Raw genomic sequence first — 27,206 nt, 5'->3', positions numbered from 1 at the left:
ACCATAGGTGTCTCCTCCACCGGGAACATCCTCCCACCTTCCGCTCCTCCCACCATAGGTGTCTCCTCCAGTGGCCATTCTAGTAGCCTTTTCCTGCTGACTGCCACCCACAGGCCAATGGGAAGCAAGTCACCCTGGACTTCCATTCTTCACCTCCTCTCCCTGCCCACCCAGACATTACCCCCTTCCCATGGTGGCCCCCCAGCAATAAGGAACCCCTTGGTGCCCTGGATTTTCTATAATCTCATTCAAATGGCTACCAGAACCCTGCAAGGATGGCATCAGGAGCTTCACCTCAAGTCCCAGTGAGGTTCAGGGACTGAGGTTTCAAAGCAGGTAGCCTGGCTCCAAAAAATGTTCTTTCTGATGCCCTGCCCTGCGCTCCCCCTTCAGAAGTGACTTTTCCTGTTTGACCCTTTCTGAGAAGGAGGCTACATTTTCTATTTTCCTTGTCTTTTTGTTTGGAGACAGGGTCCTGCTATGCTGCTCAGGTTGGCCTCCACCTCCTGGGCTTGAGTGAGGGGAAGCTGAACCTTCCTCAACAGGCCACATCTGAAGGACAGGGAAGAAGATTCTGCCTGGCCCTTAACCCAGGACTCAGACCACATCCCAAACCCAAGGAAACCTGAATAGAAATCATCTCAAGACCAATGGTTTCTCTAGGGTATCAAGAGGCAAATGGAATCAGAGCTGTGCACAGATCACGGGAGGCTCATGACCCAGGAGATGCAGATACCACTATCTACAAGGGGCTGCTGGGTGAACCAACAGAGAGCGAGGGGTACAGCCGACCCAGCGCACTGCCCTGTGTGAAGGGGACAGCTGCTCCCTGCCCTGGGGACTGTGGCCACAGGCATGGGAATCTAACTTTCAAATGAAATTTTTAAAATTCAAAATTTTATGTGACACTTTCCAAATCCGAAATGTCAGCCAGGGAAAAAGATTTTCAAAAACCCAAGGGGAAGATAAAGCACACCAGAAGGCCCAGGCTGCGGGAGAAGCACCCTCCATGACAACCAAATCAACCTGATGTGGATTTAATGGTGATTTCTGTTTCCCCGTGGGGGGGTCTTCTGGGACCTAAGCCAGCAACAGAGCCCTGTCTCTAAAGTACCCCTCGTGAGCACATGCCATGGACTTACATTTCAAAATCTGACAAACTCTGGTCTTCGGATGTTTGACTCAAATCTCCAGGCACCTACCACCAGGGAAGGAGAGAGGAAGAGAGAAAATGCATACGGTTACCATGGTTTGCATAATCACAGACAATTTCTGCCTCGCAATGATCCCCGAACATTTCCTGTTCAGAATGAGGTGAAGAAGCAGTTACTAGAAAATAGTGAGAGATTTTGTGCAGGGATGGCTGGAGATAATGTTGCAGTAATAAAATATGCCACCATGAGCCATCTCAATTATCTTTACAGGAAAAGGACTGCTAATCCTATTGAGATAATCACAGGCATGTAAAAGCGTGTAATTTTGGAGCTATAAAGGGCTAATTAGGATCTGAGATGCAAGATATCAGATGGTGATGGGGAAAATATCCATTGTCACCATGATGGGCATCACACAGACACGCGAACACCAAAGGCTAATGTCTACCCTGACCTTTTCCCACAATGTATGAGAAGTTCAGGCAGCACCTGGCTTCTCCTCACTCAGAGGGGCCTTGTGAAGATGTGATGGGGTAAGAGAAACCAGGCTTCAAGATACAATGGTCCCCACCAGGGCTGCCCAGGGATTCTGATGGAGACAAGGGTCCAGCAGACACTCAACAGCCTATGGGATCCCGAGTGAGCCCCACACTTCCAGCCTTGATTCTGTCCCAGGGAAACCAATCCTCAGGACTGTCACAGGATTCACAATTGTTCTATAATGCAGGTTGCAAAATGCTCAGCACCAGTAGATGCTCCATAAACAGCAATGTTATTCCAAAATCCAGGAAAGTTGTTTCCTTGAGAAACTGAACCCGCTAGGGCTCTAAGATGTGGGCCAAGGCTAAGGGGAACCCAATGGAATGGGGAAGAACATAAGGTAGTGAGGGGAAAAGAGAGACCCTTGAACTCACACCTTCACCTCTCAGGACTTCAGTTTATCCACAATCTTGCCAATTCCATAACAACCCCAGGGATGGGTGTTATCCCCCAACTTTTCGGAGGAGGCAAGAAAGGATGCGTAACTTGCCCAAGATCATATCAGGAAGCAGACAGGAACCCAGGCCTTTAAGACTTCTAAGTTTCCTCTGTCGGGAACCCTCAGCAAAGAGGAAAACCAGCTCAAAGGCAAGGCTTGAAGCCCCTCGGCCTGGAAGGCTGGACGTGAAGCAGCTCTTCCTGAAGAACTAGGTTCTGGCTTTGAGGGTGGGAGTACAGTGGATATGGAGCCTGGGCCCAGGGTCAGACCCCTTCTTCCTGTGTGGGCTAAGAGCAAATCACTTCTCTGTGTTGCTCTTTTCTCAACTGTGAGGTGGGTGTAACAGTGACATGGGGTTGTCCTAAGGATAGAGTGAGCTGTTATATGTAAGATACCCAGAGTAGAGCCTGCCGGGAGAAAGATCTCGTATCTCTGAGCTCTGATAGCAGCACCTGAGAAGGCAGGGTGGTGTGTTCTTTACCCTTCAGCAGTGTGTTCAGACACAGAACCTGGCTGGCCAGCTCAAGGGGGCCTTCTTCCTGTACATGGCAGCTACAGGGAGAGCCACTAGGTTGAGCCCTCCACAGACATCTGTGCTGAGCCACCAGCTTGTGCTGCAAGCAGATGTCCCTGTGATGGCACTGCGAACGGACTCCTGCAAAGCAGCCAGGAGACTCCTGCCTTGCTTCTGGTCAGAGCCCCAGTTTCCTACAGTCTTATACCCCAGGGGTCCAGGGACCTGCTGGGCTGGGCATTGGTGCCACCTCGCTACTGCAGTGACCACCACTTTCCTACAGGTGACTGCAAAGAGATGGAATATTAGGAAACATGAGGCTACATGTACCAAGATCCAATAAAATATCCATGTCCTGTGACCCAGGAACCCACCAACAAAATTCATCTATAAGAAACCCAAAGACACCACAAAAATTTATGTAAAAGATCATTCCTCTTTACACTGCTTAAAGAACTTAAAGAAAAAGATTACAATCTAAAGATCCAACTGCAGAGAAGTGGTTCAAGAAATTATGATGTCCACATGAGATGGCCAGGTTGAAGAAATTTCAAATAGGCTTTGCATTCACGTGTGTATATGTGTGCAGACACATTGCACACACACACATTCCTGAGGCTACAGACCTAAAAGTAATTCTGGAAAAATACGTAATAAATAGGAAAAATGGCTATTACCAATAACAGATTAGGGGTGAGATTGGGAGGAAAAAGGTTCATTTTTCATTTCCTCTTTTGGTAAGATTAAAAAAAAAGTATGGCTTAAATTACTTTAAAAAAATGTAATCATGCTTCTGAAGAATGCACTAGCTTTCTCTGTGTTATTATGAAAAGACATCTTAGATCAGTAGGGGAAGCAAAAGCAGGGTGCAGATTAGGGCCAGAACGCTGCCTCGGGGGCAGACATGGGGAAGTGAGACGATCCCACTGAACTTGTTTCTGCATCAAAAAGCTGAAGACGTGAATCCAAGAGACCAAAGAAAGGGGTGTCCATGGGCAGGGCCTGGGAGCATAGCACTGGGAATGAGGCTACTCGCAAATACTCTGATGGCATGTGAGTTGTGAAGGAAGTTAAAGAAATTTAATACAAATGTATTAGCTTCCCCCAAAAGAGTGCTTTTGATAAATGTTTCATGAAAGAGATAAAAAACTCTAGTCTCCGTTTAATAACAAGCAGCTAGAGACTGCAAATGCCCAGTGTGATTCCCCAGCTCACTTGGTGTCAGCAGGGTTGGGGTGAGATGCAGCCAAATGACACAGTGGTTGCCTCTGAGAAAGAGCCAGGTGACAATGGTGGCTTTATCTAAGAAGCCAGGTGACGACAGTGGCTGTATCTGAGAGAGATGCCAGATGACAGGGGCCACATCTAGGAAAGAAGCCAGCTGCCTCTGAGAGACGAGTCTGTGATTTAGATTTGGAACTTTTCAGCATTTTCTACATCAAGGACGTGTTAGTTGAGTGGCCACAGGCAGACACACGTCCTGGAGCAAGCTCAGTGTGCGTCATGTGGTTTCTGCATCTCTTTCCCACCCCAGGCATCTCACCAAGATGCAGAAGGCCAGATGAAAGGGGCTTTGCCTTCGCATTCACTGATCAAGGATGGAAAAGGATGGAGCCAGGGTTCTGCACCCACGTGGCCTTCCAGACACCATCCTCCTCTCTCCCTTGTGCACCCACAGAGTCCAGTGGGAGGGGCGCGCATCTGCTCCTCAGCAGGACTGTAAGTAGTGCTCGGCCATCGAACTTCTGAATCTTCCCTTGCACCTGGGGCTAGGCAGGCTCTTCTGGGCATGGTGTGTGGATTAAGGATCAGACTGGAGGAGTGACTCACAGGCTCTGGGGACACCAGTTCCCTCATGATGCACAAACACCACCTCCTTTAAACACAGCCACAGCCCAAACACAAAGGGAACAGAGCTTGTCTCCAGGGGCCTCATTCCCAAGCACCTGACCATAGGCATCCCACAAAGCAGAAACAAAGGGCAACCAAAGGAATGGAAGGAAGAGACAGACAGGGTGGCCATCTTATGGACAGACATCACTTTACAATTACAAGCAACAAACAGCTTCTTCCAAATGGATCAACTCAAGGTCCAGATCAGTTTCCCCTCCAGGCTGCTGGTTTTTGGAGAATCTTAGATGGCCAGTGCATGGGTCTGGGGCCAAGTCCTTTTGATTTAAACATTTTTCTGCTAATGCTGTGGCCTTACTGGGAGTAGCAAGCCAGATGTTTGTGTGTCTACCGGAGTGCCCACGAGGCTGCTTAGAAGAACCCATGAACTTGCAATTCTCTGCGGAGCATGAGGCCAGGCTCCAGGGCAGTAGCAGGGTGACAGTGGCAGACCAGGCTCAGTGAGCATCTTACAACTGTCTTTTTGCTGCCTGCCCAGAATGGCGCCAGAGCTCCCCTGGAGTCCACAGCAAACATCCAGAAAGCTTCCTCTACTTCATATGCTGGTGATAGAAGAGGGTGGGGCAGAGACTATTTTATACAAAAATATCAACTTTCTATTGATATTAGCCACCAACATGCCCTATGGCCTCCTGAAGTCTGGAGAATCTTGAAGGACTCATCTCGGGGACGTGGCCTTCTCTTGGTTCACCTTCCATACAGGGCATAAAGAAATGGGCAGCTCCCCCTCTGCCTGTGGTCTGTGCAATCATGTGACAATAGCTGGGTGCAGGGAGAGCAGAGCCTAGTGCTAGGGAAACAGGGCAGCAAGAGTCCTCGATCCTCCTGGAGCAGACGGCACCAGCGTTGCATGTGTGAGGACACAGAGGGGCAGAAATCTGTGAAGAATTCGCTCCTGGTGCAGGGCTTCCTGACGTGGGCTTCCCTGGGCCTGAGGGGCAGGGATGGGCCATGAGGGCAGCTCTCTCTCAGGCCTTGAGCTCCGACTCCCACATCAACATGGACTCCAGCACTGGCTCAGCCTGCACCATGCTTGTCACTTCCCCAAACTTGGGCAGACCCTAGAAGTTCTATAGCTCTGCCAAAGTGGAGGATCGTCCATTGCTTAATAAATGCTTATGAAGGAGCAAGGAAGAGGAGAGAAGGGAGGGGAGGGAAGGAACATCAGCCAATCTGTCAAATCCATGGACAAAAAAAGCAAGCTCCCTCCCTTGGGTGGAATCAGGATCTGGACAGGGCTGGCAAAAGCCTCCCCTCCTCGGAGATGCACTCAGCTGCAGCCCACAGCTGAGTGCTTTCATGTCACAGCTGGTCCCAGGTCCTCTTCTCAACAGCCTGTGGGCAGAGGTGTCACCTCTACTCACAGGCAGGACAAGAGGGCTCCGTGTGAATAAACAGGAGGAGGAATATTGTCAGGAACCCACCCAGTCTCCTAGCCTGCTCAGGAGCCTCAGCAATTTCAAGTGCTCAACTATCTGCAGGTAGGGGTAGGATGCATGAGGAATTCTGGTCCATAATTCCATCTACATCATAGTGGACAGTCAGCAACAACAGCCGGATGAATAAGGATGCCATCTTGGACGTCCAGTTCCGTGCGGTTCCAGATCACTGCACCTGGTCTATGTCATATGAAGCAGAAGAACCACTCAGCTAAGCCTAGTCAACCCACAAAATCATTTAAGAAAACTTAAAATACTTAAGCTGTTAAATTTGGGGTAGGTTTGACACACAACAAAGACAGTCCACAGAAGTTGCCCAAGGCCACTGGACTCGTGAGCAACAGAGATGGGACTCGAATGCAGGTGTGGGCCCAGAGCAGAGCACCCTACCCACCACACCAGGCTTCCCCTTGATGCAGAGGCCTCCGTCTGTGCACTTAGCCTCCACAAGGCTCGGAAGATCATAGAACCCAATTGGTATTGGTGAAGCACCTCCAACAGGGTGAAGGCCATCTGAGGGAGCTGCCACTCTAGAGCAGATGTCCACAGGTGAACAGTGGCTGAAAACCCTAAGTCTTTTGTTTTTGTCACTGCAGAATGGCTTTGGGTAGGTCCCAGGCATGGAGAGCAAGGCCAGGCCTCTGACCAGGTCCTCTCTGACCTCTTCCCACACAGTCAATGCCTCCAGACCCTGAGCTGAGCACAGAAGTTCCCAGGAACAGGGCTACCTGGGTGTTCTGAGCTACTCCTGGGCGCCTGCCACAGCATAGAGAAGTCACTAGGCATCCGCAAGCCCTGATTTCTTCCCTGCTTACCACATGCCACCCAGTCTTTGCTGCCATTTTAAAAATCAACAACACAGGTAAGAGGGCTTTGACCAACAAGGTTTGAGCACCTACTGTATACAACACCTTCACCCATTTCCTCCCTCTGACCATCATGGAACCTGTGGCCAGTGTTACAAGTCTCTTACACTCCCTCTTATCCTCACCCTGTCTTCCCCTCTCTTTTCGAGGCCAGTAGGTCTCATTCTTCAGTCTCAGCTGAGATGTGAATTCCTAGGAGGCTCCTTCTCTAACCACCACATCTAAACAGGTTTCCCAAAGCCACCCTCTGCCACCCACAATCCTCAGCTTGTAATCACTCCATGTTGAGCTGTGCCCTGGACCCCTCTGCAGTCAGACAGCAGGCTCCCCATCCCCATTGCTCACCATGCCTACCAGTTCCGTGACACCCAGCAGCTGGCCCAGCACTTGGCACGCTGTGGGTACTGACTGTGACTGATTCAATGAAGGAATCATCATATAAGCTCAGTTTCCACACTGAAACGTCCATCAATTTTTAAACTGCTTTGTAGCAAACTCAAAATCTTCATGCATGGTAAAAATAACTTAGTTTGGAGATTTAAAAAAAAAAAACACAAAGAAAAAGAATCTTACTTCCTCTCTTCTAACAACAGGGCACTCAGATCCACCACTCAAAAGAAGGCAGGAAGGAAGACACAACAGGGCAGCAAATCTTTGTCCCCAACCATGAAATGGCCCATGACTTGTGTTTTCCAGTCACTTTCTCTCTTGCCTCTGTTGTCCAACAGCCTTCCCTTAGTCAGTTAGCTCTCTACCAAAAATGGTGCCTGTTCTCCACCCCAGCACTCCTGCCTTCTCATGTCCTTTTGCAACAAGGAACAAAGTGTGGAATGGCATGGCTCTGGCCTCCAGCTGGGGTGACCAGGCTCGGGCTGCTGATCTGCTCATGAGGCTGGCCATGTGCAATCCTTGCCTCCAGGAGGCAGCTGGCCTGGGTCTGGACCACTTCCCGGGTTCCATGCTTGTCTGTTAATTTGTTTGTCACATATCTACAGTTAGAGGCATCGAATCCATGTGGTTTTAAAAACAGTCAAGGTTTTTAAACCTTGGCTGGGAGTAGGCAAACGGCAAATAAGAGCTTAAAGAATTTTCATTTTATCCGCTGGATATCCCAGAAACCCAGACAGGCTATCAGACTTCTGTGAATTCGGTTTTGATGCATCTGTTTTTCCCAAAAGATAATGACAGTCTCAAGGATGATGTTCTGAGTGCCCATGATGGCAGCAGGCATCTGCGATTGCTCAATGAACATTCCCACTAGAGGGACAGATGAGCAGATGTCCAGACAGACAGATGGATGAAGGGATGGTTGTAAGAGGAAAGGAAAGGGAAGGGAAGGGTGTGAGAAAAATATCTGAGTTACTAAGAATGGACCTCTAGTTCCTTTCCAAGTAATTAAGATGCTCAGACAACATATGTGCGAAGACAAATCTACAGGACTTTCACTGCAGCACAGTGACAGCATGGAAGCCTGGGGACAAGTAATGAAATAGCCACACAGAATACAATACCGCCAGACTGTGTGGCTACTAAAGGAACAGCACAGGTCTCCTCCAGGATAGAACGTCAAAAGCAAGATGCAAAGCGGTGTGTCAGGGAAGCTACTATTTTCGCAGAGAAGCAGGAGGTACGTCAATCTGTGTGCTGGGATGAGAGCTGTGTGTCTATGGGCACTGACCATTTTTAGAAACTGCCAATCACGGATGCCTGGGAGGGAAGGGCAGCCAGAAGTGAGGGTCAGAAGGGAGCGAAAGATTTGCTTTTTTTTCTATAAAACTCTGTGACATAAATTTTTATCATGTGCGAGTTATTAACCTTTCAAAAAATAAATGGAACCACCATGCAAGTTTCAATGAGAAGTAAAACTTTTGTCCATAATGGAAAAAACCAGAATAGTGGTCGACTCTGGGAGGGTGGCCATAGGGAACAGTGGGAAGGGGCACGAAGGGACATCTTGGGATAAAGAAAAGCGCTACATAGACCCTGAAGTGTCTGGAGGAAGCGTACTGGTGTACGCAATTTACTTTGAAATTAATTTTTTTTTAAATGATGAAATGATAGGTGTGTGGAGGGGTACGCAGGTGAGTGGTAGGCAAACAATGGATGATGGATGGACAAAGTAAGAGGCACAGTAAATGTGACGGTGGAATCTAAGTGGCAAGTACACAGGTATTCACTAAAAAATTATTTCACATAACTGCTTTTAAATTTTTAAATAAGATGTTGGAAAAAATAATTCAGTTGTTCTAGCCTGCTCTACCAGACTAGAACAACTGAATTATTTCTATTCTCTGTATAGAAAATGATATAATAGCTCTGTCTTATAAAGAGGCTATCGGAGCATAGAGCTTCAAGGGAAAAAGAATGACAGTGCACCAGGTGGTTACTGAAACTGTGTTCTTCTGGATTCTGTGGTGTATCAGCTCTTTAATTGTGATTTGCTGTGATTTCTTTCCTCATTTTGAATATTTTTTTTAAACACTAGTTCTGACCTGGCTGTGTAGCCTTCAACCAGCAGACACTTCTCTGACTTCACTTTCCTCCCGTAAAACAGCAGCTGTGCTGGGGGCTGTGGCTGGGCTTCTTCAGGAGAGCTGCCCACCCAGCACCTGGCAGTTCTCAGCAGGCAGCAGCTCAAGGGGGTCAACAGTGGTCTGCAGCATCGAGATGCCCTGGAAACCCTGGCTGAGGGCATGGCAGTGGGGCGAACGGCAGCCCTCACCCTGGCTGAGGGGCCAGCTGCTCCTTTGCAACACACCTGTGCGCTCCTCTTACTCACAGTCAGACTCCAGAAGCTTGCACCAAGTTCTGCTCAGGAGTCACACACCACGCAAGTACCAGGGAGATGATGGAAGGAAAGAGCCCAGGCGCACGTGATCATCGAGAGCTGGCCTCGCACAACCCAGCAACACAATCAACCACACAGACCTGGCTGTGAGGCCGATTCACAAGGCAGGGTGGGAGGGGAAGCGGATTTGGAGCAGGAGGGGAGAACAGGCCCTTGGTCGCTGCTCTCTCAGTGGGGAGACTCTGGAGGGACTTCAGAGGGGGAAATGCTGCAGTTCGCCCACCAACCAGGCAAGAGCCCAGCGGCAGCAGGACACCAACGCTGCACCAGCCCCTCTGCCAGCCCCTCTCAGAACAGAGTCGATGGCTCACCTGTAGGGAAAGTCTTGGGGTGAAGGATGCCTCAGTATACACAAGCCCCCTAATGGTACCTGGCAACAGGAAAAAAACTGCATGAAAGCAAGTATCTTTCTATCCTAATAGAAAGGTCTGGAAGGATGAGCACCAAACTCACTGGAATAGTTATCTTTGGGAAAGGGAACGGAATCCAGGGTGGTGGTCAAAGAGATTTTTAACTCAAAGTCTGAAGATTTACATTGAGAATGTATTGTGAGAGTGTATCCATATATTATTTGTTTCTAAAACAATAAACAAACAAAAACTCCTTTTTTCAATAACAGCAGCTGCAATGGATTGAATCGTAGCTTCCAAAGGTCACTTCCACATTAAGTCTCAGAACTTATAATGTGACATTATGTGGAAAAGGGCTCTTTGTAGGTTCCATTTGGCCCTATACCCAGTGACAACTATCCTTATCCAGAGGACAGGCATACAGGATGGAGGAGCAGGTCAGAAGACGACTGTGACAGAGACTAGTGTGATGTGGCCACGAGCCAGGAAATGCCTGGAGCCAAGGGGAGCTGGAAGAGGTAAGGAGGCACCCTGCCCAGAGCTTCCCCAGGGAGCGAGGCCTGCTCTGACCCCTGCCTTCAGAACTCTGGCCTCCAGAACTGGGAGGGAGCAGGGTACTGTTGTGAGACCCCACACAGGTGGTCATGTGTTAAGGAGCCCAAGGAACAAACATGACAGCTAACACTGAGTGGCCTCCTGCCCAATGCCTGACCCCATTGAAGCATTTTACCTCTGTCATCCTGAGCAGAGGCACCAGGATCATTGTCACTCACCCAGCTCAAGGGCACAGGGTTCTAAATGGTACAGGCAGGACTGGAGCCAGGCAATGTACACTTGAGCCCAAGGTAGGGCATCCCAGCGCCTCCCCAGAGCATGGCCCTGGGGCCAGATGGGCCAAGGCTGGCACTAGGACTCTACTACTTTGAGCAGGGCATGTGACCTCTGTGGTGTGTCTTCCTTTTTCTCGATTATAAAGCAGGGACTAATACTTCTCCAAGAGGCTTTGGAGGGAGTCAGTGAAGGAATGAAAATTCAGAGCCAGGAGGGCTATTCCATCCCAGCACCTGGCACAGGGAGGCGAGCAAGGTGAGGGCGGGCAGTGCAGCGGCCTCTCCCGACTGAGGCGGCAAGTGTGTTCCAGGAGGCTGTGGAGTGGGGTAGCTAAGACATTCCTCAGGGTGAACGATGACTGTAGGTACAAGTCCATTTCTAAATTCATCCACCTGCCCCTAGCCCCTGTGCTATGGGCTTCCGGAAATGCCAGAGGGGTGGGTGGGAGGCTGGATGCAAACAGTCCAAGAAATTTCTTAGCCTCAGGAGTTCCATTCTGCAGCCAAGAGATTAGACCATTCATAGCAGGAGTGAGTAAGAATGCTTGGAGAAGAGATCTCCATCCTCAGACAACCAAGGGTCGTGTTCTGGAACCTACCTTCTGGACAATCTGCTCTGTGACAGCAACTCTGAAGACAGGCAGTAAGTCCAAAATGGCACCTTCCAGAAATGCTCTCATACGAAGGTCATCAGCCCCCTTCACACACACCAGGGCCTTCCACCACCAGGCAAGACAGGGTGTTATTGTCATTGAGTGGCCTCCATTCACTGGCATTGACCATGCAGGAAGCCATCACCAAAACCCTCAGAGCCCTAAACCTTAGTTCCACGTGGAGCTCAGGGCAGTAGCAGGGAGAAAGTGGCTTGTTTTCAGTCTCCTCTGTCAATAAGCATGACCACATTCTGCTAATCAAGGATGCCAGGCCCGGTGAAATTTAACCTTTTTCAGTATCACATCTTATAAGTGCCATGTGTCTCCAATGCCTTTTGAACCCAATGACTCTTGGAGAGGATGCTTTTGGAACTGAACCAAAGCACAAGAGGGCACAGTTCTGAACCCACAACTGTCCCCACTCTACTAGGCTAACTGGCAGCAAGCAGGTCATTGTCCTGCTCTGAGCTTCCGTGTCTTCCCCACAAGGAGGAGGGAGGGGGCAAGAAAAAGGGATGGGGTCTGGCTGGCTGCTGCCTGGCACCCACTCCTCTCTTGGGCAATCATCCCTCTGAGAGATTTGACCCTTGGGTGGGCATAAAATAATGTGAACCAATCAGCATCTCCTGCCCTGCTGCCCTCCTGCTCTCCTGCCCAGGACTGCCAGTTCCAGATTGTTCAACACACTAGTCCAGTTAGATCAGAACAGCCCTTGGGGTTTCTGCTGCCAACACTGGGTAGAGATTTAGTCTGCAAGTTTTTCTAGCAAGACCGAGGCTGAAAATGAAAACCCCAAAGCAACCCCTCAATCCCTGCTGCCAAGGGGAGATCATGAGCTCGTCAAGGACACAGAGCACATAGGTGTTACTTTGATCCTCAGTTCAAAGCACAATACCTGAAACTCAGGGAACTCAAAGAGATCAGTAAGATGAAGCTTTTGTGGATCAGCTTTGAGTCTCCAATCAGCATCGTTCCGCCTCCACCAGACCAGCGGCACTACAGTCCACTCAGTGCCTACTAAGTGCAGGCAATATGTCACTTGGCCGAGTCCTTAGAACTCCTGGGAGCCAGGTGACACCTGTGGGAGCCCTGGGCTACGCATCAGCAGTTCTGCTCTCTTCCTGGGGTGCAGCAAGACTACGGCCCACCCCATCAAGTCAGATGTGTCCACAGGGACTTGCTTTGCTGATGAATTAAGAGAGGAGTGATGTCTCATTTCTGGGTAGAAGCTTTGAGTCACTGTGTGCTCAGTCAAGCTCTCGTCCTTCTACTTAATACCCAGCTAAAATACAAGCAGCAGAGGCCCTGCCAATCCATGAAGGACGAGTAGCAGGAGGGAGGGAGAAACCCCTTTCCGTTTATGAATTCTTGGGGTTGTTACTACAGCATAACACAATCTACCCTGACTAATATACTACAATCCACTTTATAGATGTGAACAGTGAGAGAGAATCTTGCTTGAAACCATAGAGTTACTGAGCAGAAAGGCTTGTTCAGCCCTGGAGAACTGAGAAAGCCTGGTCAGCGTTCCTCAGTTTTTCAGGAGTCAGGACCCTCCTTCGAACCAGCCAACCTGGGGCTTGCCCACTCCTCTGGTGGACAGCTTCAGGAGCAGGCAGTCTCCACTAGCCAGCTCTTCCCTCCCCCACAGCTTTTCCGGTTAGGTCTGGCATTTTCTGACAGCCACCACCAAAGGCACAAGTCCTCTCTGTGACTGATGGATAATTTCATACTCTAATTGGAAAGGATTTAAATTGAGACGTCAGGAAAATCAGGGGTGGGCAACATATTTGACACACTAGCTTCTTATTCCTGACAGCAGGAGAACAAATAAAAACAGCAATGTGACCATCTTGAGTCAAGTTCAGGGCCCTCTGTTGTTATGTGGAGCTGGCAGAGAATGCCATTTCAGGCAGCTTCACCAAGTGTTTTCTGGACATCCACGGTGGGGACGCAATGGAGAAGTGAGGACGAACATCCACCCGTTCAACAGCTGCTTACCGCCCTGGAGCAGGTACAGGGAGCCCGGTCAAGCACATGGGGACAGACAGGAGACGGCACATGACCAACTCTTTGCCAAGTGATGGTGAGTGCTAGGAAGGAAATTCAGCAGGACGGAGGCCTTTTACTCAGGACCATGATGGAGTGACACTCTATCCCGACTTGGGGTGATGTGAAGGCGTCATCTGATTTAGACCTCATACAAACTCTCTTAACTGGGCCTCAGTAGTCCATTTAAAGATGGGTACACAAGGACTAAAAAAAAAAAAGGGACTCACCAGCTCCTCACTTACTAGCCATTAGGACTTGGGGCCTTACCCATCCTACCTGCACCTTAGTATCCTCATCTCTAGAATGGGGACAGGAGCATCCACACCTCGTGGGCTCATTACCACGTTTACAGCACTTGGAACAGAATTTTGTATATGATAAGTGCTCAATCAATGCTACTTTCATGGAAAAGCCAAAGGACAACCATGAGCTAGTATTGGAAGGAAGCATGCTGGCGGGGGGTGGGGGCGGGAGATCAAGTCAGCATAGTGGTGTAGGCCTGTAATCCACCAACTTGGGAAGCCAAGGCAAGATGATCACAAGTTCAAGGCCAGCCTCAGAAACTTAGTGAGGCCCTGTCTCCAAATTAAAAAATTAAAAATAAGCAAAAAAAAAAAATGACTGACAATATAGCCTGAGTAGTAAAGTGCCCCCGAGTTCAACCCTCAGTGCCAAAAAAAAAAACAAAAAAACCAAAATGCAGTATTTAACAGGTCCACTCACGCTTTCTTAAATACTGAACCAGACCCTGAAGGATGGAGAAGACTGAAAGATTAAGAGGAAAATAGAAGCCAAAGTATATTCATGAATTAAGAAGGAAATCTGACTTATCCCACTTATGCTAAACAAGTGTATTTTATGTGCACATACATGCATACACTCCTGTATGCATATGTACACCCATAAAAACATACATGGAAGGATGTGTGCCAAACTTTCCACAGTGGGATTTCTGTGAGAGGGACACTTGTGTTCTGTACTGTACATAAGTTGTGCATTATTTAAATTCTTTCAAAAAATGGATTTCTTTTCATATATATATATAATCTTTTTTTGGGGGGTACTGGGATTGAGCCCAGAAGTGCTCTACCTCTAAGTTACATCCCCAGCCCTTTTTAATTTTTATTTTGAGACAGGTCTCACTAAATTGCAGAGGTCAGCCTTGAACTTGAGATTCTCTTGCCTCAGTCTTTCAAGTACCTGGGATTATAGGTGTATGCCACCAGGTAGAAAAAAAAAATTTAAAGCACATCTTTCAAAAAACAAAGTTTGAAAACCAAGTGCTGCAAATACATGTCACAGCAATGGTAAGTGCTGGGGCACGGGGGGATTGAGGGAAAAGAGCAGACACAAGAGGCAGGAAAACGCAGACGTCAGGTCCTGCTGTGGCATCCGTCCAATTATTTTTAAAACAAAGCTAATATAATATTTTCCGTTATATCTGATTATCTTTCTACATAAAAGTTGAAATAATGCATCAAAAACACCAAGTCGTTCTCTTTTACATTGTAACTTAAAAGTTTATCAAATCTATAGAAAAGAGTATAAATATCTTTTTTATGTTCTTTGTAACCATGACTTTCCATGCATAAGTATTATTAAATGTTAAGTTTTATAATTTTCTTAAGTTTAAAGAAAATGATGCCCATGCAGTGGTATATTTCTAGTCCCATGTCTAGGAAGATCGCAATTCAAGGCCAGCCTCACCAACTTAGTGAAGTCCTCTTTCTGGGGATGAGCTAAATGTAAAAGTACCCCTGGGTTCCATCTCCAGTACCAAAAAATAAAAATAAAAAATATTTGTACCAAGGCTCAGTGGCAGAGTGCTTGCCTAGCACGTGTGAGGCACTGGGTTCAGTCCTCAGCACCACATTAAAAAAAAAAAAAAAAAAAAAAAACAGAGGCATGCTGTCCATCAACAACTACAATTTTTTTTTTTTTAAAGAAACAGCAATGTTTTAGAAAAAAGCAAAATATCTGCACCATATGGAGTGATTGGGGCCAACAGGTGGATACAAGTTTATCAGGACAGGCAATAATTTCTGCTGAGGGCTTGCAACTCTTATTGGCAAAGGCAATAACATTCCTGGACCCCAGAAAAAAGGAGGGAAGAGGAGGGAGGAGGAGGAAGAAATGAAATGAGCACTTTCCCAGAAAAGAAATAAAATTCTAAGGGGGGAAGGGTCTAAGGTATTTTCAACTTTATCAGGACCCTTGGCCAAGTCAGACCTCAAAACGCCTGGCTGGGACATCAGTTACATCTGACGCAGTGGCCCCTTGCTTTGGTGTGGATGAGGAAACCAGAGCAGCAGCTCTGTGGCCTCTTGGGCAAAATGGCTACAGCTCACGAACAGGCAGGATGGGCACTACCAAGGTGCCACTCACCACTCGGGAAGAGGTCATCTTCAGAAGAACAGGTCAGGGAGTCAATGGTGGGATTTATGCCACTAAATCAGGGATCCCCTTATCCCTTACCCTTCTGCTCCCATGTGCTCACATACTCTGTTCACCCCTAAGAAAAGAGAAAGCAACGTATTTAGGCACAATCTGCTCTGGACCCAAAAGAATTGCTGCCCAGGGACTTCAACTCCATAAAAACAATCAGAAAGGCAGCCTTGACTTTTACTAGAAGACTACACATTCACTGCAAGGAGAGAAGCAAGCCTCCCACAATCAACCTTGAGATGCCCTTGAAGCTGCTCACTCCCAGCTCAGCAAGGCTAATGGAGGAAGGTTCTGGAGAGAAGGAAGTCGAGATGGGCTTTTATTTTTCAAGAAAGATTTCCTTTAAATAGGAAGATTAAAAAGTGACAAGCAACTGGTGAGTAAGGCATGACTAATCAGAAGAGAACTCCATCACCTGGAGAAGGAAGTGTGTTGAATTAAGGATAAGTACCCAGGACATGTCTAGTTGGAGGGTCTGTGCAAGCCCAGTCCTGTGGTTAGTACATATCCTTGGAAATACTGTATGCAATAACTTAGCAGAAAGAGAAACAAATTAAGTTAAGAGTTGGATGAATGTGTCTTGGTCAAGAAAATTTGTAGAGTGTGGTAGAGACGGAGTGGAAGGGGCTAGGCAGGTCCATATGTGAAAGATGACAAAATGAAATGGTTCAGGGCAGCACCACCGTGTGACCTCTTGGAAGGAGGGGCTATCCTGCCCAGCAGGGGTCCCATGTGGTTGCCCCCACCACAGGACCTCTCCCCCCAACACACACAACCTAATTAAAGTGCTGAGAGAACTATACCTGGGGGACAAAGCAGCCAGGGGCCTGCATGACCCATGTGGCAAGGTGACAATGAGGTCTGGGAGTAGGCTTCATGGAGCAAGACCAAAGGCCAAGTGTCAGAGCAGGCCTTGCTTGTACCACCAACGAGCCTGTGCCACGCACTCAGGATTGTAATTACTCCAAGCCGTACACCCAGGTCAGATGGAATCCAAAGGACAAACAGTGACGCTTTCCGGAAAGCCTTGGGTGGTAAGTAGGAGGGACCTGTGAACTGCAAAAGCATCTTGGCCGCTGTCCATCACTCCTCCTGCTGGGTGTGCAGTGAGCAATCAACCCAAGCCCTGCACACACAAACCTCCGCTGGAGGACAGAGACGAGGTGAAATATGGGGGTTCAAGTGACCTCAGAATCCTGGGGTACCTTCCTTCAGAATCCGTGGCAGGGAAGATATCAGGATTGTCTGGTCTGGACCGTCTCCATGCCAAACCATGACACAGTCAAATCAGAGATGGTGTCACAAATGTGTCCTGGTCTTTGGCCTCCCCAAGGGCAGAGGCTGGATCTTCCACGCCTGCTGTATCTCCGCAGTGCCTCGCTCCACATAAAGCAGTCAATGAAACAGGAGTGAGTGACAGGTGGCGCAAGCGGGGCCAGCAAAGCTTCCCTACACTCCCAGCTGAAGTCGCCCTGCGGTGCGGGGCTCACAGATCTGACTGCCCCTCTGCCGGTGCTTCCTATTTGCTTCAGTGTGGCCCCAGTCACTCTGGGGTGACTCTTGTACACACCGTGTTTGCCAATCAATACTAAGCCGGCTCTTCAGGGAAATGTATTTTCAAAGCTCCATGCTCTTCAGACTTGGCCAGCCAGGCTCTGCCCACCTCAATGTACCCCAGCCCGGGGAGCTCCCACCAAAGCAAGGGGCCACAGGCAAGTACCGGTGGTAATAAGCAGAGCTCAGGAGCCAGAGGTTACCTAACAAGCCGTCAGAAATGAGACCTGGCATTTAATAATCCCTAGAGTCCAGGACGGTTTACACCGATACGAAAGGTCACGTGACTGATCACTTGGGGTATTTGCCCCTTGACAGAGAAACAGCTGGGCCCAAAGAGGGGGCTTTTATCCCCTGGCACTGAGAGGTTTAAAGTGGGTTCTGTAAGCATCTTTCCCAACGATTTTGTGCCCAAAACTAATTTCTGAGTTAAGCCTCTATATGAGATATATTTTTGGTTGCTTCTCTTAAATGGCACTTTTTAAAATAATCTCTTCCAAGACAGCAGACGATTAAAACCCGGATGTCCAAGTGCCGAATTAAAAAGCCTCTTAAAATTTGGAATGCAATGTTTAGAGCTGCCGTGGGACCACAGGCAATTTGGTACTTGATCATTAGATATTCCAGTAAGTGCCACCCAACTGAAAAATATACTTCCTATTAAGCTTCCATACTTAAATAGCATCAGCCCTCAAACGAGATCTCTCCCTGGGAAGGTTTTAAAGATACCGAGAAAGTCCCAGGAAGCATTTTATTCTGAAGTGAACCTTATTACAAAACTTGGGATGGGGTTTTTCCATTTCTCTCATCCCCTGAGTTTTAAATGACTTGTCTTTCTCTCCCATCAGCCCGGGGAACCTCAACAGGAGGAAAGTGTCCCATGGACAAACCAGGCTGCTCACAGGGGGGACTAACAGAGTCTGTTGCCCAGCAAAACAGGAGGGTGTCTTTCTGGATAATCCAACATGCGGGTCAGCAGTGTTACCCTAGACACTGCAGGTGCAGGTTGGATCCATAGGCTGTACGCACCAGGCTGTAAGGAGGGACCTGAAGTCACAGTTACCGCCTCAGGGAAGGCTTCAGCCCACAGGGAAGAACAGAAAAGTCAACACACAACGCTGGAGCAGGAGGTGCCACAGAGACAGGCCAGGTCTGCAGCAGGGAGAGAAGGCGGTGGGGAATCTACAAGCGGGTTCCAGAGGCTGATCCTACACACCTGCTTCACTGAAGTCCATATAAAACATGAAGGTCTTGAACCATCAAAAGGATAAGAGAAAGATGTGCAGTGTTGGGGGGTGCTTACGGTGAACGGCAATAACTGTTGTGCTGTACAGCATTGTAAATCTTATTAAACAAGATATAATGGGGCCAGGCGCAGTGGCACACACCTGTAATCCCAGCAGCTCGGGAGGCTGAGGCAGGAGGATCATGAGTTCAAAGCCAGCCTCAGCAAAAGTGAGGCCCTAAGCCACTCAGTGAAACCCTGTCTTTAGATAAAACACAAAATAGGGCTGGGGATGTGGCTCAGGGGTCGAGTGACCCCTGAGTTCAATCCCGGGTAACAACAACAAAAGACAATGAGGAGGAAGAGAGAGGGAGGGACAGAGGAGACAAAAGGGACAGATGAGGGAGAGTCAGATAGAGAACTAGATGTGGATGAAAGAGAACAGAGAGAAAGGGGAGTACCTCGGAAAGCCAGTAAGAGCTGCTCACTGAAACCAATGTCAAGAGGCTGTCAGAGCCTGGGAAATCCAGTGCCCTGGGCACCTGAGGAGGCAGAGGGAGGCCATTGGGATCCAGGATGGGACACCTGGCCCGCGGCTCACCCCGTGGACTGTAGGCAGGTCAATGTACCCCAAGGCCATTCTAGGTTACCTCCTCTCCTCCTGGCCCTACAAATTCAGCACCAGGACAGCCCATGAGATACAGCAGGCTTGGGCGAGCTCCCTGCTAGCTGGCATGTCAATAACTAACACGACATTTAACTGTGCCCTAGTTTTTCCAAATACATTCCTGAAAACAAGGTTCCATGAACATCTTAGAAAAGCTATTCCTTGGCCAAATAAATTGGGGGATGCTGCTGCACTCAGGCCCAAGGCACCACGCATAACTCTCTGGGAAGTCCTGCAGGAAAGCCTATCGCTCCTCCACTAATTTTCAAACATCTTCCATCACAAGCGCCTCGCCCAACGTGGACCAAGTGTGCCCACCCTCTCCATCACTGTCCTGCTTTTAGAAAACGGCCGTCTCCAGATTCTAAGGTTCAAAGAACCCTTTAACATCAAGACAAATGACCAATACGACTAACAAACACACTCTGAGGCACCATGTGAACAGAAGGGATGGAGGGAAGGCCGGTGTGGGCAGGAGACCCACCTTGGAGCACCCTGCCAGGGGGTTTAAGAGCACCCACGGCGCTCTGCCTGGGGCACGGCAGGCACTGGGCTTCCTTGAAAAGGACAGGGGCAGGTGGGGGTGGGTAAGCTGCCTGGGCCTGGCCTCGGAGCCCTGGGTTCCATTCAGAACTACCATGAATGAAGTCGCCAGCCTTCAGAGCCACAAAACCTCTACACCTCAGTGTGCTCTGCTGAGAAACCAACCTCACAGGGCAATGACACGGGGCTGACCCGAGGTGAAAGGATAAAAATGCACACCACGCACACAGCAAAGGGCAGCACCGCAAGGCGCAGGTGAGGGGACTGAGCCAGCTGCACCAAGGTCATGAGTGGGGGCAATGACCCCACACACCTCAAGTTGTGCAGACTTCCTCCCTCTTTCCTTTCTTTTTATATCAGGGGTGTTTAACCACCCAGCCACATCTCTGGGTCGCTCCAGCCCTTTTTGTTATTCTGAGATGGGGTGAAGGATGTGGAAGATAACATCCCCCAAGAAATGGGGAACAGCAGCCCCGCCCCCCCCAGGAGAGGACAATGGGTCCTGGGAGAGAGAAGGTAGACATTAGCTCTGGGCTGTAATCTTTCATCCTTTCCCAGTAACACCGAGTCCTGGAGGGGAAGGCAAACATGTCGGCTCTGGGCTCTGGTAACAATGAGTTTCAAGCTTTTACGACTCTTTCCCCGAGTTATAATAAGTTTCAAGCTTTTACAGGTGTTTTGCCAACTTACATTTTTAATCTGCACAACTTGTTTTCTGACTGCCCGGCCAGCATGTCCCAAGCCTCTAATGATTAAGTCACACTAAACATTCTGCTGTGATGGACTCTCATTAGGACCCATAAAACACAGAATGTGCCACATGCCACCCCACCACTGCCTGATGAGGACGGCTGCTGATCCGAGGTCTGCTCCCATTTCTGGTTATTTCTGCTTACAGGGGCCCTGCTAAGTTGCTGAGGCTGGCTTTGAACTTGTAATTCTCCTGCCTCAGCCTCCCAAGCTGCTGGGATGACAGGTGTGTGCCACCACACCTGGCCAGGCCTCTCTTCTGCTTCAGTGGAGGTGACCAGAAATGGGACAGAAAAAGAAAGTCGCCTAAGGGGCAGACAGAAAGAGGAGCCCCGCTTCCACCACACAAAGCCACGTTTGCTCCCCTGTGGGAACACCCTGGATTTAATGAGCCGCTTCCGTCTGGCCTTCACCGCTGTGACTTTAATTGACCTCTACGTCTTGCAGTCTTTACAAGGTTCTATTTCCCTGTCTCCATTTATTATTCAAACTAGGAGCTGTTCTCCCAGAGTGTAATCAAATCCTGCTAAAAGGGTTTTAAAAGAAAAAAAGAAAAAACCAAACTCCAGCATTCATTCACATCTTATACCAGAGTGAAAAAATAATGAGAGTCCTAAAAATACCTATATTCAAAAAAAGAAAAGGAAAAAAATTCAACCCTTAATCCCAAATTCCTTCTCCTTAAAATAAGTAACTGAGCTTAGAGTATGACATTTAGAGCAGAAACTATGTCCCTGCTCCTGTCTTTTGCTTAATTATCATTGGATCTCTGCAGTGATCCTCTGCTCTATGAAAATGAAGTTATCATGAAACATTTATTGAACACCTACTACTTGCCAGGCATAGTACCAGACACAGGAGTTCAGAGATGAAAATGGGATGGGCCCTCGTCATGTGTCTGGTACCTGATTCACTGGCAGTGTCCTAGGGACCCTCGTAAATGGTTGGTGCCATGTTCATGCCCACTTGTCAAAAGAGGAAATTGAGGTTCCACATAAGCACATTGGCTTGACCCTTAAGTCCCTGGGGTACTGGGATGCCTAGGGGAGGTCTCACCCGCCCCCCACAGAGCCAGGCCAACTGGAAAAGAAGGGGGCAGAGCCTGAGATTCCCAAGGACACACCTCTGACAGTGCAGAGGAGGAGACGCCTCTGGAGATCATGTTGGACTGGAAAAGGCCTCCTTCCTTCTGCCCCAGCTCTCCATTCTGGGGAAATGACCAAGGTAGCCCCGAAGCAACAATGACAAGTCAAGGCTGTCCCTGGGGTGCCATGGAGATGACCAGCTCTTCCCAACAGCCTTCAGGTCCTTATGACCATTGCACTCTTTCCTGCTTCTTGCCATCACAGCTTGCCTACAGGAAAACTGGTGACAAATAGAGCCACCTCTATGTGAGTGGCCGTCCTGGACCTCAAGGGGTTCAGGCTGAAGCTGGGGAGCACAAGTGGATGGAGAAGATGGGCCTGCAGTCACAGGGGCCCAGGGAGACTTGGACGCCATCTGACCGTCCACTCCACGAGGTGACCCACAGCTGAGCACCTACCCTGAGGGCCAACTGGGATTCAAAGGAAGCAGAAAGAAGCGCAGAGTGGTCTGCAATGGATCAAGGGAAAGTCATCTTGATGGGAAGGGAGAGGCCCCGTCAACACGCCATAAGTGGAGCTAACCTTGCCAGGGCATCGGGAGGGATCCTGAGGAAGCACGAGGAGATGGTGGGAGGGTCACTAGGCCCAGAGCGGCATTTCAGCAATAGGGAGACGGAGCGTGAAAGCCAGGAGGACAGGAGGCCCAGCACCACGAGGGGCACACAAGGAGACATCGGTGGGGCCGAGCCCTTTGGAGTGTCACATTTATAAGAGGACAATGCCTGACACATTGTTGGAACCCGCTCAATTGTGGCCTCCTAAAGAAAGCTGGCCCCTGGAAAGAACTGTCCTGCTGCAGGCAGAGGGAACTGGAAGGTGGTGGCAGCCCTTCCCAAAGCCAAGACCCTGCAAGACAAGAAACCTGGGCCTTCCAGTCCACCCAGAACCTTCCAGCCTGAATGCAGCACTCCATGGGGGTGCGAGCCAGACTCTGCTGGAAGCCAGCAGGGCAAACCCTGTGAATCCCTCAGCAGAGGGTGGCTCAGGACTGCTCAAGGAAACCAGTGCAGTTCTTAAAAAGAATGGCAGACCTGCATATAAAGTGAGACACAGATCTCTAAAGTGCTTGTTAAATGAGGAAAAAGTAACAGAGAACAATGAATTCAGCAGGCTACTGGTAATTAAGATGCGGAGGTACGTGCCAGAGACTGACTCAGGCACCGCTCACCTCTGCAAAGATAAACCCAGGGCTCCTAACACTTCTTGCCTCTGGGTAGAAAACCCAGGGGCCACAGTGAAAAGGAGATTTATTTTTCACTGAAAACCTTTTTTAACTACTTGACTTTTTTAGCATGTGTAAAATAAGATTTGTCAAGAGTCCAAGATTTTGAAACTTCAACTGTTAAAAAAATAAAATAAAATCGAATCTTAAGTCAGACCCAGATATGCCACTTCTCACGGTGGGATGCTGGGCAAGTCACCTCATTGCTAAGCCTCAGTTTCCTCTTCTGCAAAATGAGGATCATAAATAATTACTTGTAGGGTGGATGAGGGTTAAATAAAGCACAGATGCTTAAAAGTATGTAATCAAATTTTTGGCAGACAGTAGTTACCCAGTATACATCAGCAATTAATATCAGCAGTTCACCATTCATATTGGCTAGGTGACTGCACCAAGTTCCGTGGTGACAGTAGTCATCTACCATTCTTTCAGCATAATGGACACCACAGAGTCCAGAGTGGGCCAACTCTAAGGAACAGAGTCACCGCTCAATTCCTGTCTGCCCTCAGGGCCTCTCTCCCACAACGCCTGCCTTGCAGGATGCGGGAACACTTGGAGTTGGGTGGAGACAAGAAGCCTTGCCTGCTCAAGTCTGCCTCACTCACAATGGGGAAAAGAGGTCAGCACCAGGACTCCTGAACCCCGCAACTCCACTGTGATTTCTTAGGGCTGCAGATACATGGACAGGTGGTGGATCCACAGTGGACACTGCCCAAGTCTTTAATGTGGAGAAGCCACTGTAGAGAAACCCTCAGGACTTGCTCAGAAGGACACAGACTAATGCACGAACCCTAATTACCCCTGCTCCCCAAATTCCCTGGAGTAGGTACAGCATGGAGAGAGAAGACCGACTTCAGATCCGAGTTTGAACCCAGCTGTGTGCACACTTCTCAAAGACTGGGCCCTCTCAGAACCTCAGTGGACCTGTGGAATGGTGGCATTACTCCATCTAACTAACCCGAGCTGGGAAGGGGCCAAGTGGTGTACCGAGGAAGAATGACCCCGAGTTGATAGTGCAGAAGCTGCCTGAAGGGAATGTGATTTCCTCAGATGAGTCTCCTTGATTTAATGTATGTGGGAAATTTTCACCATGATTAAAAGTGAGTAATCAAGCCAAAGGCCAAGAGGGGATATTTACAATGCACGAAATGAAAAATAAATGAAAAAATCCACAAAGAGTCAGGGAGGAAACAAATAATCCAAGAGAAAAATGGGCAAAGCTTTGAAAAACTAGTCACAAGAGTGGAAACCAAAACAGGCAGCAGCAAACCAAAGGGCGGCCAAATTCCCCGTGGCCAGGAAATACAGCCGATACACTCGAGCGCTGGGTGGGTTTAAGAGCGCTGGCAGAGATCTTGCACAGCCGGAGGATCACACAAAGGTGCGTCTACTTCACAACATGGTGGACCTCAAAAAGTTCCACATGCCAAAGCTTGGCATCTCCACACCTGGCCACTTAGAGAAACAGGTGTACAATGGCCTGGGAAGTGATGATAAAGGGCTGCTAATATCACAAAGAGGGCCAGCAGACCTTATCCTCTCCTCACATACAATACCACCCCAAGGATAGGGCTGTGTCATCAGCAAAGTTAAACCTGAATTCAGCCTTCAGTTCCAAGTGCCAACCTAAGGAAATACAGGAAGGAGCGTGTCCAATGGCACCAGAGGCTCAGCAGCAAGGTTCAGGGGGTAAAAGTTGTGAGGCAAATGACCTGGTGTCTTCAGCAAACAAGCTGATTGGGGGAGAGGTGGGGAGAGGGGAGAGGGAGGACAGGGAGAGGGAAGGAGAGAGGGAGAGAGATAAGGGAGGACACAAAAAGGAACCCAAGGGAGCAGCTGAACACAGAGACAGAAGAACGGTGGGTACCGAATCCTAGGGGAGGAGGAGGGAGTTGGTGATTAATAGCGACGGTTTCAGCTGGAAGACGGGGTGTTTGCTGCATAACACGGGATGGGCTGAACTACACATGGTTGGGATGGTCCATTTTATGTTATATATATATATATTTTACCATAATTTTTTAAATTATGGAAGACAAAGACACATAAGAGACATACCAGCCAATTATAATATGTGAACCTCAAATGATCCTGAATTTAAAAAATTATGAAATAATGGAATGGTTGGAAATTCAAACACCAATATTCGATGATGAATGGGAATTATTGATAATTGGAGGTGATAATGACAGAGTATTTAAGTTTTCTTAGTTTTGGACATATATAGCACAGTATAGAGAAGGAAGCAAGAATAAGTAACTTAAAACAAGACTGGCCATGACCGAGAACTGCTGCACTTGACATTGGACATATAACAGTGCATTCTAGTTATTCACCTCCCCGTGGGCTCCAACCATTTTACACAATAAATAAGTTTTAAAATGAAGAAGCTGCTACATGCGGGCACCAAAGGACCAGTGTTGGACCGCTCACAGTATCGGGTCTCAGTAGTAAAATGCAGGGAACAACCTATGAGCTTATGACGGGATAAAAAATATTTCAGTGTTTCATTCAAAACAAAGTGAATGAACTAGATCAGGGCTTCTCAACCAGAGGTGCCTGTGCCCCCAGGGGGACACTGAGCAATGTCAGAAGCCATATGTGGTTGTCACAATTGGGGGAGGTGAGGCTATTGCCTTCTGGGGAGTGGAAACCAGGGACCCCCACTGCAAGGGGCAGCCCCCATGATGGAGAACCACACAATTCAAAGCATCAGCACTGCTGTGCTTGAAAATCCCCATGCTAGATGGACGTGGGATGCACTCCTCAAACTACAATACTGAATTAAAAACAAGTGACAAACAGATATGACACAGACTATCACATGAGTCAAGCAAAGAACACAAAACCCAGGCTACTCGTGGAAATAAGTGTACTAAAGTATAAAAACCTGGAGGGGAAGGCTCTATGCCAATGTCAGAACACGGACTGTTAGAGGAACAGGGCACATGGCTGCAGAATTTGAACCACTGCATGTATTCCACCTCTTTCCACCAGTGAAAGAGCAAGGTGCCAAGGTCCTGTAGTTCACTCTGGACAGTGGGGACAAGGAGCTGCCTTCTGGAGTGTCTGTGCGCTCCCACATTCTTGACACCACCAGTAATGCACACACCAAACAAATCAATGGGGCTGTGAGCCGCGGAGGCCAGTAGACGGGGAGGGAGGGCAGATGGCAAGGCTAGACCCGCCAACGGGGAGCACTCACCGGGCCCCGGAGGTCGATGAGCTCCTGCCTCATCTGGGACACCAGAGCTTCCTTGGCCACCAAGGCCCTGTGCAGGCGCTCGTTGAACTCGATCAGCTCTCCGTGCATCTCTGCCACCTGGAAGAGACAAGCACCACACCTTAGCACCCAGAGGCAGACCTTCCCCCATGGCCTGTCCCTGCTCCTGTGTCCTTATTCCTGCTGTGGTTAAGCAGGGCTGGGGATGGAGACAATGGCGCAGCTTACCTATGAGATACGCAAATCCACTCGAAAGTAGAATACGGTTTGATTTGCTTGATTTTAACACTTTGGAGGTGCCAGGCCACAGTTCATGGTCAAAATCTGGCTGTATCTAACCATATCTAGACCTTGGAACACAGGCTCGATTTTTCTAGAAAGGTGTTTTCTCCCTAAGCTGTGCCACATGTGTCCAGAATGTGCCTACTAACAGCACAATAAGAGTGACTGCAACAATTCTGAAAACTAGGAACGCAAAGCCAGAGTCTTCTCTAGGGTGGTGCCAACTATGGTGACGGACACAACAGCCAGTGCACAACTATATTCCAGTCGCTGCCAACTGCATGTCAGGATAACCCTGCCACATGTGCCTCCTGGCTGTACCACAGGTGCTCTGGGAGGCAGAGACTGCTACTCCCACATCACAGAAAGAAAAGTTGCATATCAGGAGTCTAAGCTGCCTGCTCAAGATCATGCCGTTGGCAAAGGGCAGACCAGAGCCCTGGCTGTGCACTATGATCCTACCATTGCATAGTGCCCAGATGCACCCTTCAGACCCGCGGTTAGCAGGGGAACTTCTCCAAACTGAATCAGCCAATCCAATTTATGTGGGCTGA

General features: G+C 48.8%; 1 protein-coding gene across 3 annotated transcripts in view; it reads right to left on the bottom strand.

Moving 5' to 3' along the window:
* The window catches only part of Snx29 (sorting nexin 29), a 389,526-nt gene that overhangs the window by 98,553 nt on the left and 263,767 nt on the right, over positions 1–27,206 (bottom strand). For all 3 annotated transcript variants that reach the window (XM_076839902.2, XM_076839903.2, XM_076839904.2), the window contains 2 exons: positions 26,353–26,469; positions 1,143–1,198 (listed from right to left, as the gene is read on the bottom strand). In XM_076839902.2, the coding sequence (XP_076696017.1) occupies positions 1,143–1,198; positions 26,353–26,469 (173 nt within the window). The remainder of the gene's footprint in view (positions 1–1,142; positions 1,199–26,352; positions 26,470–27,206) is intronic.

This window comes from Callospermophilus lateralis, chromosome 19, assembly GCF_048772815.1.
Source record: "Callospermophilus lateralis isolate mCalLat2 chromosome 19, mCalLat2.hap1, whole genome shotgun sequence".
Lineage (NCBI taxonomy): Eukaryota > Metazoa > Chordata > Mammalia > Rodentia > Sciuridae > Callospermophilus > Callospermophilus lateralis.
The sequence above is the reverse complement of the archived record's forward strand: the minus strand, read 5'-3'. Positions and strand labels throughout refer to the sequence as shown.